Here is a 13,967-nt window from a genome sequence, read left to right as displayed (position 1 = left end):
AATAGGCTGACTTCAATTTCTTTGCATTAAAATCTGTGCGGCGTCCCCACTTTTTTCCCCACTTTTGGATCATTTTCATTTCAAGTCTGCTTTTATATAAAAATGTGTGAATGTTGCACAGAGTAAAATCTAGTACGGCAGCAACCACAGGTTTAGCTTTGGGTGTTTGTGAGAAAGTTGACGTCAGTGAAAACAAAGCAGAGGTTTTTGATCTTTATTAACTGTTTCTTTTTGTAACCTACAAATAAATAGCTTTGAATGTTTCATCCTATCGCCCCACGTTTTTACCATGGGAAGGGCGCACACACGGGGTGATCAAAATTACACTTTGATGCATGACAGAGGGGGAAAAAAAAAAAAAAAAAAAAACTACTTTCGAATTTTATCCAATTTCCAAAACTTGTTGAACGTAAAGTCTGCCCTGAACACACGAGACAAGATGGGATACGAACAAGCGCGGTGAATCTTCACGGTTCAAGTTCACTGTATTTAACTGCATTGTACATGGCAGTGAAATTTAGAGAGAATTCCTCGCCTCGAGTTAAATACTCGAGGATCATTTTTCTATTTAAAACTGAATATGTGAACTTAAAAGATACAAGCTTTCCAAAAATCAAAGCACTGAGGGTAAATCAAGGCAGACTCCAGGTTCAACAAGCAAAAACAAGTGAAACACAGCTGAAGGTGGCAGAGTGGAGATGCATAGTCAATACAGTATTATAGTTTTGAGCTGGGACAGCATATTCTGTCTGCAGTGCCTATTGGAGTTGGATTTAACCCTCCCTAATTCCCAGTATTGCACGCTGGAAGTTTGTTATAGGGAATGATGGATTTACTGCTGCACAATCTAATTCAAACACAGCATGTAACCATAGCAACTTGCACATCAAAAATGTGATGCTTCCATGTTTCACGCAGACAGAAACGCATAATTCCTCTCAAAGAGTTGAAAATCAGTCAGTGCTTTACGAAGAAAACAAACTGTGGACAAGTGCCACAGTAAGTGAGCAGCACTGTTTGCGATTGTTGTTCAAATAACACTAAAATATATACTGCCTCTTTTTTAAATCTCACAATAAAACAAAAACTAGCACGACATATTTGATTATATGAATGGAAATAAACAACTTCTGCAAAGGAATAAAATAAAGCAGAATGAACTCTGGCATCATTTTGAAAATCTAAGACCAAAGTATTCCAAACAGTAAATTACAACAAAACTCTGGTTTAGAAAAGAATACAACCTGTGACGCTCGGCTTTGCTCATGGAAACTTAAAGAGTCTGCTAATGAGAATGAGAGAAGAAAACACTGTCTCAAACTGTCAATAATGGAGGACGGACGTGACGGACATTTCTTTTCCCATGCAATACTTTCTGTTGTCCATGTCTCGTCCCATCTTCTCCGTCCAAATGCACGTGTCAGTCAAGAGGCTGTCTGGCTCCACACAGGTGTTAGTCCACCGGTCGATGCTGCTCAGTAGGAGCCGTAGCGGTCCTGAGGAGGGAATAAACACAAAAACAAGGAGAAGTATGAGCAAACTTAAGGATTCAAGTGAAATAAAGCAGCTGTCTCGTGGACCAGTCTCACCTGGATCGTGTTCATGACACCATTGGCGAGGACAGCCATCTTTCCCGCAACGGTCTTGACTCCCTGTTTGAACTGAGCGATGTCCGAGCCAGAGGGAAGCACGCTGTCAAAGCCTGAGGCTCTTCCTGAGAGGAGCAGAGAAGTCTAATCAGACGGGACTTTTTCACACATCCAAATCAGTTAGGCTGGTTTCACACGGCAGTGATTCTGCTGAAAACACCGTAGGCCACGTCACCTCTACATGCAGCAATCCGTGGCTCAAGTTAGAAATCCCACTCTTGTTATTCACTAACTTTTTGGAGGTCATCATATATCATTTTTACCACTCAGCCTGAGGCAGCATCACAGTAACTTGAAAATGAGGTGAGCCAAGACTTTTGAATTCACACCACAGGTGCATCCACCGAAAATCAGTGACCTTGACGTCAGAGGTCAAGCTTTCTGAAGAACGAATTTGTACCAAATGTGCATCTACGAGGAGGCTGAGGGGATAGAATGAAGGTTTAACATCTTCAGTGAGAATCAGCTGTCTATTTGGGACTAAAGCAGAATAGCACAGCTTTCATCCACGCTGACATTGTCTGCATTTGTACTCGTGCACTCATGTGCGAAGCCTCTTCTTTAAGCATAAAGGATAATATCTCATACCAAGGTATCAGCCTTGATCTAATCAACATTACTGCCAAACACACGTATCGCATTTGCCAATGAGGTAGTTGTACCTTCCCCAAAGGTGTAGGATACAGACCCTGTCTGCAGATTTAACACAATAATCCAGTGTCAGTGGGGTTTGAGACTGTCGAGTCCATATGTGATATTTTGATTTGATTTCTCCCATATAGTGGCTCCCTGTTAAATCCAGATTAAAATCTGAATCCCATAAATAATAAATAAATAATTACATAGTACCATATCACCCTATTAGAGCACTTGGCTCTCGCTCTGCAGGCCTACTTGTTGTTCCTAGAGTATTTAAAAGTAGAATGGGAGGCAGAGCCTTCAGTTTTCAGGCCCCTCTTCTGTGGAACCAGCTTCCAGTTTGGATTCAGGAGACAGACACTATCTCTACTTTCAAGATTAGGCTTCAAACTTTCCTTTTTGCTGAAGCATATAGTTAGGGCTGGACCAGGTGACCCTGAATCCTCCCTTAGTTATGCTGCAGTAGGTGCAGGCTGCTGAGGGATTCCCATGAACCACTAAGTGTTTCTTTGCTTTCTATGAGAGTACACACCACTCTGCATTGAATCATTAGTTATTTCCCCTATTTTCACGTAGAGTAATATATAGTTTTGTAAACACAAGTTAGAAGAGGAAGCTCAAAAGTGCAGATGAGCGCTGAGGAGTAAATGAACCTTGACATTATAAGAACTGCTGGTTAACGTTTACCTTTGTGGTCACTGCCATCTCCAAACAGGTCAGCTGAACTGATGGAAGTGCTTCCAGACATGCTCTCCAGCCTCGTCTTTGCATCATACTGAGAGAAAGATGAAACAAAGGTCAACCATGAGGTAAGAACAGAACATAGTAAACAGATGACAGGTGACATGTTAATTACAAGCCTACAGAGGCCCTAGATTTGAACTGTTTTATAGTGAAATGAAGACGAGAAGGTTCTCACCTCAGCACTACTCTCCCGACCAAAGAACATGTCTGAGGAGATGGCCTTTGCATTGGCAAACTTCTGCCTGGCCTCACTTGACTCGGAAACTGAAGCTGAGACGTCGGCTTTTCTTCTGCTGGGGAGTCTGAGTTTAAGCATTGAGAACGTGCGTCAGAGCTGAGAGCTTTAGACAGAAGCTAAAGGACATGTATGTATTTGGCAAGTGAATATGTGTGTACCGCTCTCCAGTTGGTTGGATACTAGAGATGGTGACCTCCTCCTTGGGGTCATCTTTCTCCAGTGCCCAGGAGGTGGTGAAAGAGGCAGTTCCTCCTTCAGTATCCCAACGGGATCCAAAACTGTCTCCCACTGTAAATGGGTTGTCTTTGTATCTAAGATGCAAAACACAGTGGGTTATTAAGGGAGTGCACTCAGTTCTCTCTATGTTCTGTGGTAGATAATGAATCCATGATACATAAGTGGGTTCTGTGCGTACTTTGGAGGTCCAGAGGTGAAACCAGGCTCATCAAACATTTCCAGTTTGGAGCGAGAAGAGGACTTTGCTCCCACGGGCGTTTCCTGCTCGATGACCTGCATCTCTGACATCACTGAATGTGACACGGCACTGCAACAGGAAATAAATGCTCACATTTACAGACCTAACAAACAATTGGCATTCCTCTATTCTGCATTAGCTTCCTGTGTTATGAGCAAAAACTATTATCAAGGTTCAAATTCAATTCAAGAACTTTCAAGGTCCATTTTCAAGCTTTTCCAGCACATTACCAAAAAAAAAGGCTGCCTTATGTGCATATACTGTATAATCTTAAACACACATTTCACTTAAACATTAAGATGTGCAAATATGAACTAATCAACTTGTTAGCGATATTCAAATCCTGCTGAAAAAAAAGCCCCAAAAAAACAAGAAAACTGCACCAAACATCACAAAAGAATCCACATTAAGGCCAAATTAATAAGTCTCAGGGCACATAGTTGTTTCAAATAACGTTCAGATTTTTCACATAACAAGCAGCGAGGATTTTGTCCCTCATCATTTCCTCTGGAAGCACTTTATAAGGTGGTCTTTCACATGAACATTTTCAAGTGGTAATCCTTCTTTCCCAGATGGACTCTTATCTGCTGCTATAAGCTACACTATATTGCATTTTTCTTGCATCCTATATGTCGAGAATCTTCAGCTAAATTCTGAAACTGAAATGAAAAATGTGTTTACCTCCTGTTGCCGAAACCCATGCCCAGTCTCTCAGCCTGCTCTTTTTTCTTGCCTTGCAGATTCTGGAGCTTCTTTTCCTCCATCTTTCTGTCAATTTCCAGCTCTTTGTAGGCCAAACGCATCGAGGCAACACTGCAGCCGTCAGAACAGAATTTTAAACATTAGATTTTTTTTTTTTATTGGGAAAAACGTACAAAAGATCCATCTTAAACATTCATTCATTTGACTTAATTTTTATTACATGCTTTTCTTATTTTGCCTTTTTCTGTGGTGGATGTTCATAAAACAAGGCCAAAGTTTTAAATAACGAGTATGCAGCGTGCTGTGAACACTGATTCAGCTTGTTTTTCCATTTACTGCTGGCTGTGTGTGACTCAAGCAAAGCTACTTTATTAAGGTAAAACATAGAGGTGTGTGGCTGGAAAGAATAAAACGGCTTAGCATTAAAAAAAACTAGATGAATGAAAATAAGGGAGAGTATTCTTTCTCTTATTCTTACATGGATTCCTCGGCTTGTTTCTGAGCCTCCACGGCCTGCTCCTCTCTCAGCTTCTCAGCCACTTGTGCCTGCTTCTCCACCTCTGAGAAACTCTTATTGCTCACCTTCTGGGCACCGAGACCTTTCTTTGCACCGAGCTGCATCAGTAGGAAAACGTGGTTAAAGTGCGTCCTCAGCTTTAAGCTGATAACTCACAGAAGAGGGAATGTGAAGGAAAATTCATGATACTAACTTTTTGTCATGTTAGGAAATAAATAATCCTGAGCTTTTTTCAGCAGCTTCATGTGGTAGAGAAACAATGAAATATTTGTGGTTTGACTCACCCCTTTTTTAGCTGCCATGGGCTTCTTTTTCCCAATGATAGAAGGTTTCAGATCTGTAACACATGGGACAATGTCTTTTTAAAACACATTTACAACATCATTTTATCTCTCGAGATATTTTCACTCATGACTTCCGAACAATGTTGGAATAATCAGGGCAGGACACTGTCCGAGTTCCCCTGGAAAAATTCCTTTGTTTAGTTTTAGAACGGCGTTTCCCACACAAACATTACTCAGGAGGAACATCCAGTTATATTTTGAGTTCATTTTTTATTTTATCCTTCTGCGTCTCAGACATTAACAACAATAATTTACTCAGTGGACAATCCCCTCAGCTGTTTCAAAGTCCAGCTAGCTCTGATCCTTCCCACTGGAGACAGTCGCTCTTGTACTCCTCTACAGGTCGGATGCAAACTGCCACTGACTAGAACTCACAGCAGGTCACAGAGAACTGGTGCCAGTACTCTGAGCTCACCAATGCTTCAAACTGAATGGAGACTACAATCACCAGCTGCAGTCCAACATGGTGCAGCTGGAGCTGTGAGCTTCTCTCACCCCAACCGGTCGCAGCAGATGGCCCCGCCCCTCCCTGAGCCTGGTTCTGCTGGAGGTTTCTTCCTGTTAAAAGGGAGTTTTTCCTTCCCACTGTCGCCAAAGTGCTGCTCATAGGGGGTCATATGATTGTTGGGTTTTTTTCTTTGCATGTATTATTGTAGGGTCTACCTTACAATACAAAGCGCCTTGAGGCGACTGTTGTTGTGATTCATAGCTGTATAAATAAAACACAAATTGAAACTGACTTCTCACATTTAGCTCCATCAGACAATCTGCAGAGTTCAGGGCTCATTATGCACGAAAACAGCTTCATCTGGCGCCAAAGCAGAGGTTAAAAAAAGCTCATTAGCTCTGGAAAAACAACCTACATTTGGTGAAAGATGCTTCTGCAGTGAAACAGCATTCACAAGGTTTTTAATTGCTAAATCACAAATTAAAGAAATCAGTGCAGCAAAAGCGTTCTGCTCAGTTAAAGGCACCGCACCACAGCACTTAGACCTCAGGTTCACAAAACCAGCTTTTTTTGCATTCCAGCAAGAACATCGTGTTCAGTAATGCCAATGTTAGTCAGCCACTTTGCCCTCAGCAGAGTTACACATCCTGGTAACAATTTCAGAGTGACAGGCAGCAACTATCATTACAGACATTTAGGAAACTCTTTACTTTTCAGTCACATTACGGTGGTGACACAGACGATCTCAACAGCTTGGCAAAGTACGTAGTCGTTTTGCACAGTGTAGTAACTTTGAATTAAGTTTCACTCAACGACAATAAAGAGCTTTATGCTTGTCAAAGAGTATCTTGTTGAACAGCTGTACAAATAAGACCAGTGAGCTGATACTGTTTACATGACAGAGTAGGAGAAACAGGAGGTGACTGAGGAGATGTTAATAAAAGCAACAAAACCATGCGTCTGAGCTAGAAAGCAGCTGGTGCAAACTACACCCACACGTATCACCTTGAGGTGTCCATCCTTCACGTGATGACAAACGCATGGAGTCCTCTAAAGAGCAGGACAAACCAGTCAGCACAGTCATAATGCTCATGTTCCAGATTAGATTACACTACCCATGGTGGATATGCACACTCGATAGAAGCATTACAGAAGTGATAAGTCAAATCAGGAGAAAAATGAATTCATTAAAATTCAGGAACTCTTAATATGCAGTTCAACAAAAGCAAGATTCCCATAAGAGCCACATACTGTTTCTGACATACGCTACTTAATATAAATACTAGTTTGTACTCGCAAACAATTCAATTATGAGATCATGATTCTTGGTAACAAGAGTACTAATTAATATATTAGATAAAATGTTTCATGTTCTCAATGATTTTAAAGACTTCACAACATCACTTTACTAGAGCAGGAGACTCAGCTTTCACGTGGAACCTGCTCCATGTTTGGAGGCCCACAGCCTCTCTGCTTATAAAACTTGCTTTCTGATAAAGCTCATAGTAAGTGTTGCCCCTGGTGACCCTCAACCTTCCCCACATTATGCAGCTGTAGGCTCAGGCGGTTTTGTACCTTACATAAGGCACATTAATGATGGTTTTGTTGTCAAAAGAAATAAAACTGAGTTGAACTGAAGTGGAGAATGACCCACTATGTAAATGTGCATGTACTTCTATTACACGATTCTACTTTGAGGAACACTGATTCATCCATTCAGACCTAATGATACTGTGCTTTATTAAAGGTGAACTACCACACACACACTAATACTCTGACAGATGCATCAGGAGGTATTTAAAGTTGAGTATCTCGCCCGGGGACACTTGTGCATGTCGACTAGAAGAACCTGGGATTCCTCCCACTGTAGCTCCCAACCAGCCTCACAGTACGACAGAAATATTCTAATCATTATGAATGAATGTGAATAATATGACTCGAAACTGGGACAGTCTTCACAGGAACACACAGACAAAAGGATGTATGGATACAAAAGTATAAACACAGTCGAAGCAGAGTAAGGGAAGTATCTATACACAGAAACATAAATGGCAACACAAAGAAAAACTACAGATAACAGCTGTGCAGTTACAGAAGGACAGAGGCTCTGTGAAGCTAATGCACTCACCAATGGCAGCTTTGGGTGATGTGCTCAAACCATCAATGCTGGGTCCTTCCTCTGGCTCTAAAAAGATAAAAGCAAAACAAGGTTGAAGCAACAAAAGAATTTTTCAGACATACTTACTGCATTTTTCTTAGTATTTATTTGCTGCATTCAAAACAGGATCAATGTGAAAATAAACAGTCATGTGAAAAAGGACGTTTACCCCCTTTCCATTTTAAGGCTTTAATATCAGGACATCAATAAAAAGTATACTGTGTATAATGTGGTGTTGTTCATGTGAGGTTGTGTTGACTTCATTTTATAACTTTTTCTTTATTTTATTAACAAAAACTAAGCCAAAATGCAGAAGCACTGTGATTCCCACTGGTTTCAAAGGCATCAGCAGTTCCAGGTAAGATGACTAATCACTATGAGCACGTTCCAACCAAACTAACCAGGACGTGTCTTTTAATGAAGTAATAGCTCTTTGAAATAAACAAAGTAAAGACCTGTAACGACTCATTCATCCCATCACCTTTTCACACATTAGATTTAGTCACAGCTATTAGAGCTGCAAGTCTGCGTGTCTGCATGGTAGCAAGCACACCAAACACAATGAACCTGGCAATGCAACGCTGACAACTAAGATTCATTTTACTTACGGGTGTCATCCTGGCCTTTAGCAGCTGTGTTCGTCAGCTGCTGGGTGAGAGTGGCTCCGTTCTGCTCTGGCTCAGAGGATGGTGCAACGTTCCAGTCATTAATAGGCTGAAAAATAAATGTCATTAAATTTAAAGAACGGATGCAACTTAAGCCTGTAACTTTAAATCTATACGTCTTTCACTCAGGAGATTTAAACTATACACAAATCATTTGTGGCTCACTGTTTAATCAGAAACACTTAAAATCTGACCAACAACAACAACATATATTTTATAAGCTCACTGTAATGATGAACTGTAATAATCCCACGTGGCAGTTATAAACCAGTCTTGAGAAGACTAGTCCTATTAACTAGTCTTGAAACTAGTGAAACTCAACACTTTAGTTACTCAAATGCTTTTGTTTGAACTTTAACAATGTGTTTGACACACACACACACACACACACACACACACACACACACACACACACACACACACACACACACACACACACACACACACACACACACACACACACACACACACACACACACACTTTTAATCAGCCTTGTATACCTAAAGCAGCATTTCCTATAGATTCATAATGGGGAAGGAGATGATATGCTCATCTGTACATATACATACACACACGAGGTTTTTCTCCAAATGAGGCACAAAATCTTATAAGAATTTTAATCATTGTAATAATAATTTCAATAACTAAATTTCAAAAACAATTCTGTCACAGATACAAAGCTTGGTGACTCTTAAGTTTTGTACGTTTGACATACGCTGAACACGACACGTGAAACAAACGCAAACGGAGAATAAGTCTCTAAACTAGCGGGGCTTGTGGAAACACAGACCCAAGTGGAATTGTATAGTAACTATTATTTCAGTAGGAGACGGGGTGAATACAGACACAGCAAGTTTCTCTTCTGTAACAAATAACTAAACACTAACTAAACGTCTAGACTAACTAGAAAAGTCTCGGAAAGCAGCTGCAGATGGAAGTTCTTTCTCTGATCTGCAGTTTTCCACCTGATGCACGTTCAGACTTTAAATAAGCACCAGAGCAGAAAAAGAACTGCAGGCCAGTGGAGCTGCAGCACTCTGCTGCAGAAGCAGATAACGAGCACCACCACAACAGTGACATGGCCAGTGAGCCAGAGAGTAGTGAAACACTGCAAGATGGAAAGGGCCATGGTTAGCTGGTTAGAAATGACTTAACTACAACTAAGAGAGGAATGGAGGCCACTGTTCTGTGCACTGTAAAAGAAATGCTAAAATGAGTTGCTAATTAAACCTGGAATGTCTGCGTGAGGAACACTATAATATTGTAGATGTGATTAAACAACATGCTGTGACATTAAAAGCACCAGAAACAAAAACAAACCTGGGTGTGTTCATCAAAAAAGTCTGTTTCTTTCTTGTCAGAAGCTGCAGGCGTGCCTCCTGCAGACGAGTCAATCCAAAGCTGCAACAGCAAAAAGGAAAACTTGTGTTGTAAATTCAAAAGCTTTTCATATTTTTTGAAGTAGAGTAGATCCTGAATTAATGATGGTTTTGTTTATAAAACAAAAGGATGGTCATTGGTTCGATCCATGGCTACTTGAGTCTGCATGTCAGAGTACTTGGGAAAGCCACTGAATCAAATGTTAGACAAGGTATATTAATGATCTGGTGAATGAAGCTTGTAGTACTTTCAGTGCTCGGTTACAGTAAAAGTCCATTTACCATGTACTTTGAACTAGAACTGCCACATGGCTCAAACACTAATAATCCTTTTATCACTCTTATCACTGAGCCTCAATGTACCAACAACTCATTAAACTAGGAGCACGCAAGCCTACGCAGAAATAATAACATCTGCAGTGACGTAAACATTTCCTAAACGTTTTCCCTTCATTGATACTCACGTCTGTGCCATATTTAGACAATGCAGCATTTGCTAGCTGTCGGATCTTCTCTCTGTACATCTGGGCAGCACGACTGTTATACTTGGCATTGGTGTCGTTTGTGGAGCAGCCATGCTGGCGGAAGAATGCCGTCTTCAGATTTAAAAAACAGAAATGACATTTCAGAAGAATTAGAAACCACAGACGTGTCGTACCAGAAAGCCACACTTCACAAAACATGGCTCATTTAGGTAAAAGACAACAATCGTTTTGTTTTTTTATTTGAGAAAAACCTCATTACACTTGGTACTCAGGTTCAGACTTACCGCATTGGCGTTACCTCCAACCTGCATACACCTAAGTTGAAACCAGTTCCAGTTGGAGTCTAACTCAGTGGATCTGCGGAGGAAAGGGGGACAATGTGGAAAGTCAACATGGACAGATTTACTAACAGTCTTTCCCAGAACAAAACCCTCCTTCTGTGTTAAAATATCATAAACCGACACATTTTTAGATCAGCTACAAAGCTGAGGTACAATGAAGTTTACCTGATGAAACTGAGATGCACTCCCAGTGAGCGGTGGATGCCAGAGCAGTCGATGCACAAGAAGACACCATATGGAATACTTGCCCAACTGGGGTTTTTGGCAGCACAGTCAAAACATACCTATGCAGACAGAACATCAGCATTTTAATGAAACATTTCTGCCTCGACCAACCCAAGTGGTCACAGTCCATTACATTTTCCTGCTGCTAATCATGCAATATGAGCAAGAGAAGCAACATCATCACCAGATAATAATGTTGCCAGTCAGTTATATTTAAACAGCTCGTTTCAACATTCCTGAAGACTTTCTCATTGAATTTACTGTCACAGAAAAGCAGCAATGACATAGTTTAACATGGAGCTGCTGAGTGTTTACACACCGTGAAGAGCCAAGAGGTGGAGCATTTTTCAGACTGAAAGTGAAATAATGTTAAATATTGTATTAATTACTATTAATCGATTATTAATATTAATTAATGTCTCTACACCATCATATTGTCTGTTTTCAGCAGCACAAAACTTTGCCTCCTATTAATGTCAGAATAGCTTCCAACAACACAGAATAAAGGTAACATTTTCATGCCATAGTTTAGATCGCGCATGTCTAATTTTATTTATTATTTTGTTGTTTGTAATGTTGCATGCACTTCCTTAGAGATGTAACTATAAATTGCATTTATCAGCCCAAAATGCCTGTGATTGGCCTGTTCAGTATAGTCAAGTCCAGCAGTGCATTTCCAATTTTTCAAATTGACTATAAAAGAATGGATCAACTCCAAAAGAGCTGAAAATCACCAAACCTGCAGACCTCTTTTAGGGTTGGGAGATGGAACCTAGAATTTCTAATAATGACTTCTTCAAATGTTGATGGCATTTAATCACAATATTACTGAACTAAAAGGGTTCTCCACCCAAAAAACACAACAACTCCTGTGTTCATTACGTCCCTGCATGTCATTCTTTCTTGTCTATAGCTTAAAAGGTTTTGAATGAATTCTAATAATATTTTGTAGGTGTGTACTTTGAGCTTCAGATCGATTTATTGACTTTCAAGGAGATGTCAGAGTTCTAAAATGACATGATATTCTTGCTGGTAATGTGAAGTAACATGTATTCATAAAGAATTACATAAAAACTATTACTACATTACTACTGCAGTAAGGGCATTACTGCAAAACTCCTGTGGTGACTAAAATCTTAACTAAAATTAAAAAAGCAAAAAATAAATAACTTCAAAACTCGACTTTGTGCTTTGCATTGAAAAACCATACAATATATACAGTTGTTAAAATGAGAGAGAACTTCAGGTTGGCTTCATTTACTACGTCCAGCTTTTATAATGGGATAAAATGCTGATGCTTGGACTTTCCAACACCACGTTTCATAATACTTCTGTGAAGTGCGTTTCAAAACATCCACGTCACGCACATGGCTGCCTGAGGTGTGTTTCACCCATTTCGACAGAGCTTTTGTGTTGCTTCTAGGCAGGCAACGTGCCAGGAAGCACAATTTCTACAAAGCATAGTAATTAATGAATGAATGTTTTTGACATTACTGCTTCCATTTCTACTACTACTATAAGCACATGTATACAAGAAAACGATACCCGATCTCTCATTACTATCTTTGCTGTGGATTGTAAAGACCGATATAGATGATCAATTTACTTAGAAAATTGTACTGCACAGTATAATTGAAGAAATGATATTCAAATGATTACTGTCATATATAGAGAGTCGCAGTGTACTGTTCATTCATTAAATGATGTCAATAAAAAACACATGCTTTCAATGAAAAAATAAAAACGCAGACATTTACAGCTCTGACTGTAATCCATTATACATTTTTTTTTCTGCCTTTAAAGAAAACGTTATTATCAAGTGACTTCATCTTCACTCTAACCTGTTACACACTTGCTGCACACACTGTTACATACCTGTTCATACTGCACTGCTAATATGAAAACTAACAGAGTAGTTAAAAGAAATCAAACGAAATCTCATAAACAGCTGGACAAAGGCTTGCAGGGTCATATAGCCCAAACGCCTGACTCGGAGTAAGTAAAACATCATTCCTGTGTAAAAATAAATAAACAAAAATAATATTGCTTATGTATTTCCGTCACTTACTTTGAACGCTTAATGACTTTACAGTACCATCGTCTTTTATAATCTAATTTTAAACTATACTGTCACTCTGTAAACCGTTAGCTAGAACACCTACCGAACAAATGACTGTAAAACCGAAGTTCTGACTGACAAACGTTATGGAGCGCCAACACATCAGACTCTGCTAGCACTAACAGATACTTATCAATGAAATGAGTCAAATTTCACGGCTTTCAAAGCAAACCTAACGACCACTACTAAATGAGTCCCCAATATCGGACATATCAAAAGTTTAGTCTATTTAGTTCACGATTCTCCCATAATTTTCCCGACGTGGCACAGCGGAACAAGTTAGCTTCCTTAGCTTACACATACGTGGCCTTTATGTTAGACTACTTTACCGGTAGGCTAGTAGTCATTAGCTTTTGCTAGCTGTCTTACCGTGTAGCCGGGCCTTGCTAGGTGCTAGAACACGACTAGCTTCCCAGGTAATTTCTCCTGTCCAAAGCTAATCATGGACTGCCAGTATAAAAAAGCCTCACAAAGTAATACACAAGCAATGATGGTGAGTATTCGGTTACCTTGTTGGTAGGAACAGATCTTAATCTTTTGAAAATGGTAAGGATTTCGGTCTTATTTGGTTCCGTAGCCATCTTGACACTGACGATTTCTATAAGCTGACGTCACTACGGCAACTAGTGTGGCCCAAAACCCAAAAAGGTAAAAAGTCATCCGTGGTTCACCGACTTTAAAATAAAACAAGTCGATTAATTATCACATTTTTAAAAAACATTTTCATTCGCACAGCATAATCAGCATTATGTTCATAATAGAATCAGTACATACCCTTGGAAAAAATGCATACAGTCAAACATGTCATTTAATGTAAACAAAACAAAACAAAACAAAA

General features: G+C 39.8%; 1 protein-coding gene across 1 annotated transcript; it reads right to left on the bottom strand.

Moving 5' to 3' along the window:
* Nucleotides 1-348: 348 nt before the first annotated feature.
* arfgap2 (ADP-ribosylation factor GTPase activating protein 2) lies at nucleotides 349-13,758 on the bottom strand. The gene is made up of 16 exons (XM_085409031.1): nucleotides 13,639-13,758; nucleotides 10,951-11,069; nucleotides 10,729-10,801; nucleotides 10,424-10,555; nucleotides 9,901-9,981; nucleotides 8,523-8,628; nucleotides 7,885-7,941; nucleotides 5,249-5,301; nucleotides 4,926-5,062; nucleotides 4,427-4,558; nucleotides 3,686-3,814; nucleotides 3,429-3,581; nucleotides 3,208-3,334; nucleotides 2,976-3,063; nucleotides 1,590-1,714; nucleotides 349-1,496 (listed from the first exon to the last, which is right to left on the bottom strand). Exons 1-16 carry the CDS (start codon nucleotides 13,708-13,710, stop codon nucleotides 1,476-1,478), a joined length of 1,605 nt encoding a protein of 534 aa, XP_085265157.1. The 5' UTR covers nucleotides 13,711-13,758; the 3' UTR covers nucleotides 349-1,475.
* Nucleotides 13,759-13,967: the final 209 nt, after the last annotated feature.

Source organism: Rhamphochromis longiceps, linkage group LG1 (genome assembly GCF_057381845.1).
Source record: "Rhamphochromis longiceps isolate RC_006_pf linkage group LG1, R_longiceps_female_GT1.1, whole genome shotgun sequence".
In the NCBI taxonomy this organism is placed as follows: Eukaryota; Metazoa; Chordata; class Actinopteri; order Cichliformes; family Cichlidae; genus Rhamphochromis; species Rhamphochromis longiceps.
This window is presented reverse-complemented; position numbering and strand designations above follow the sequence as displayed.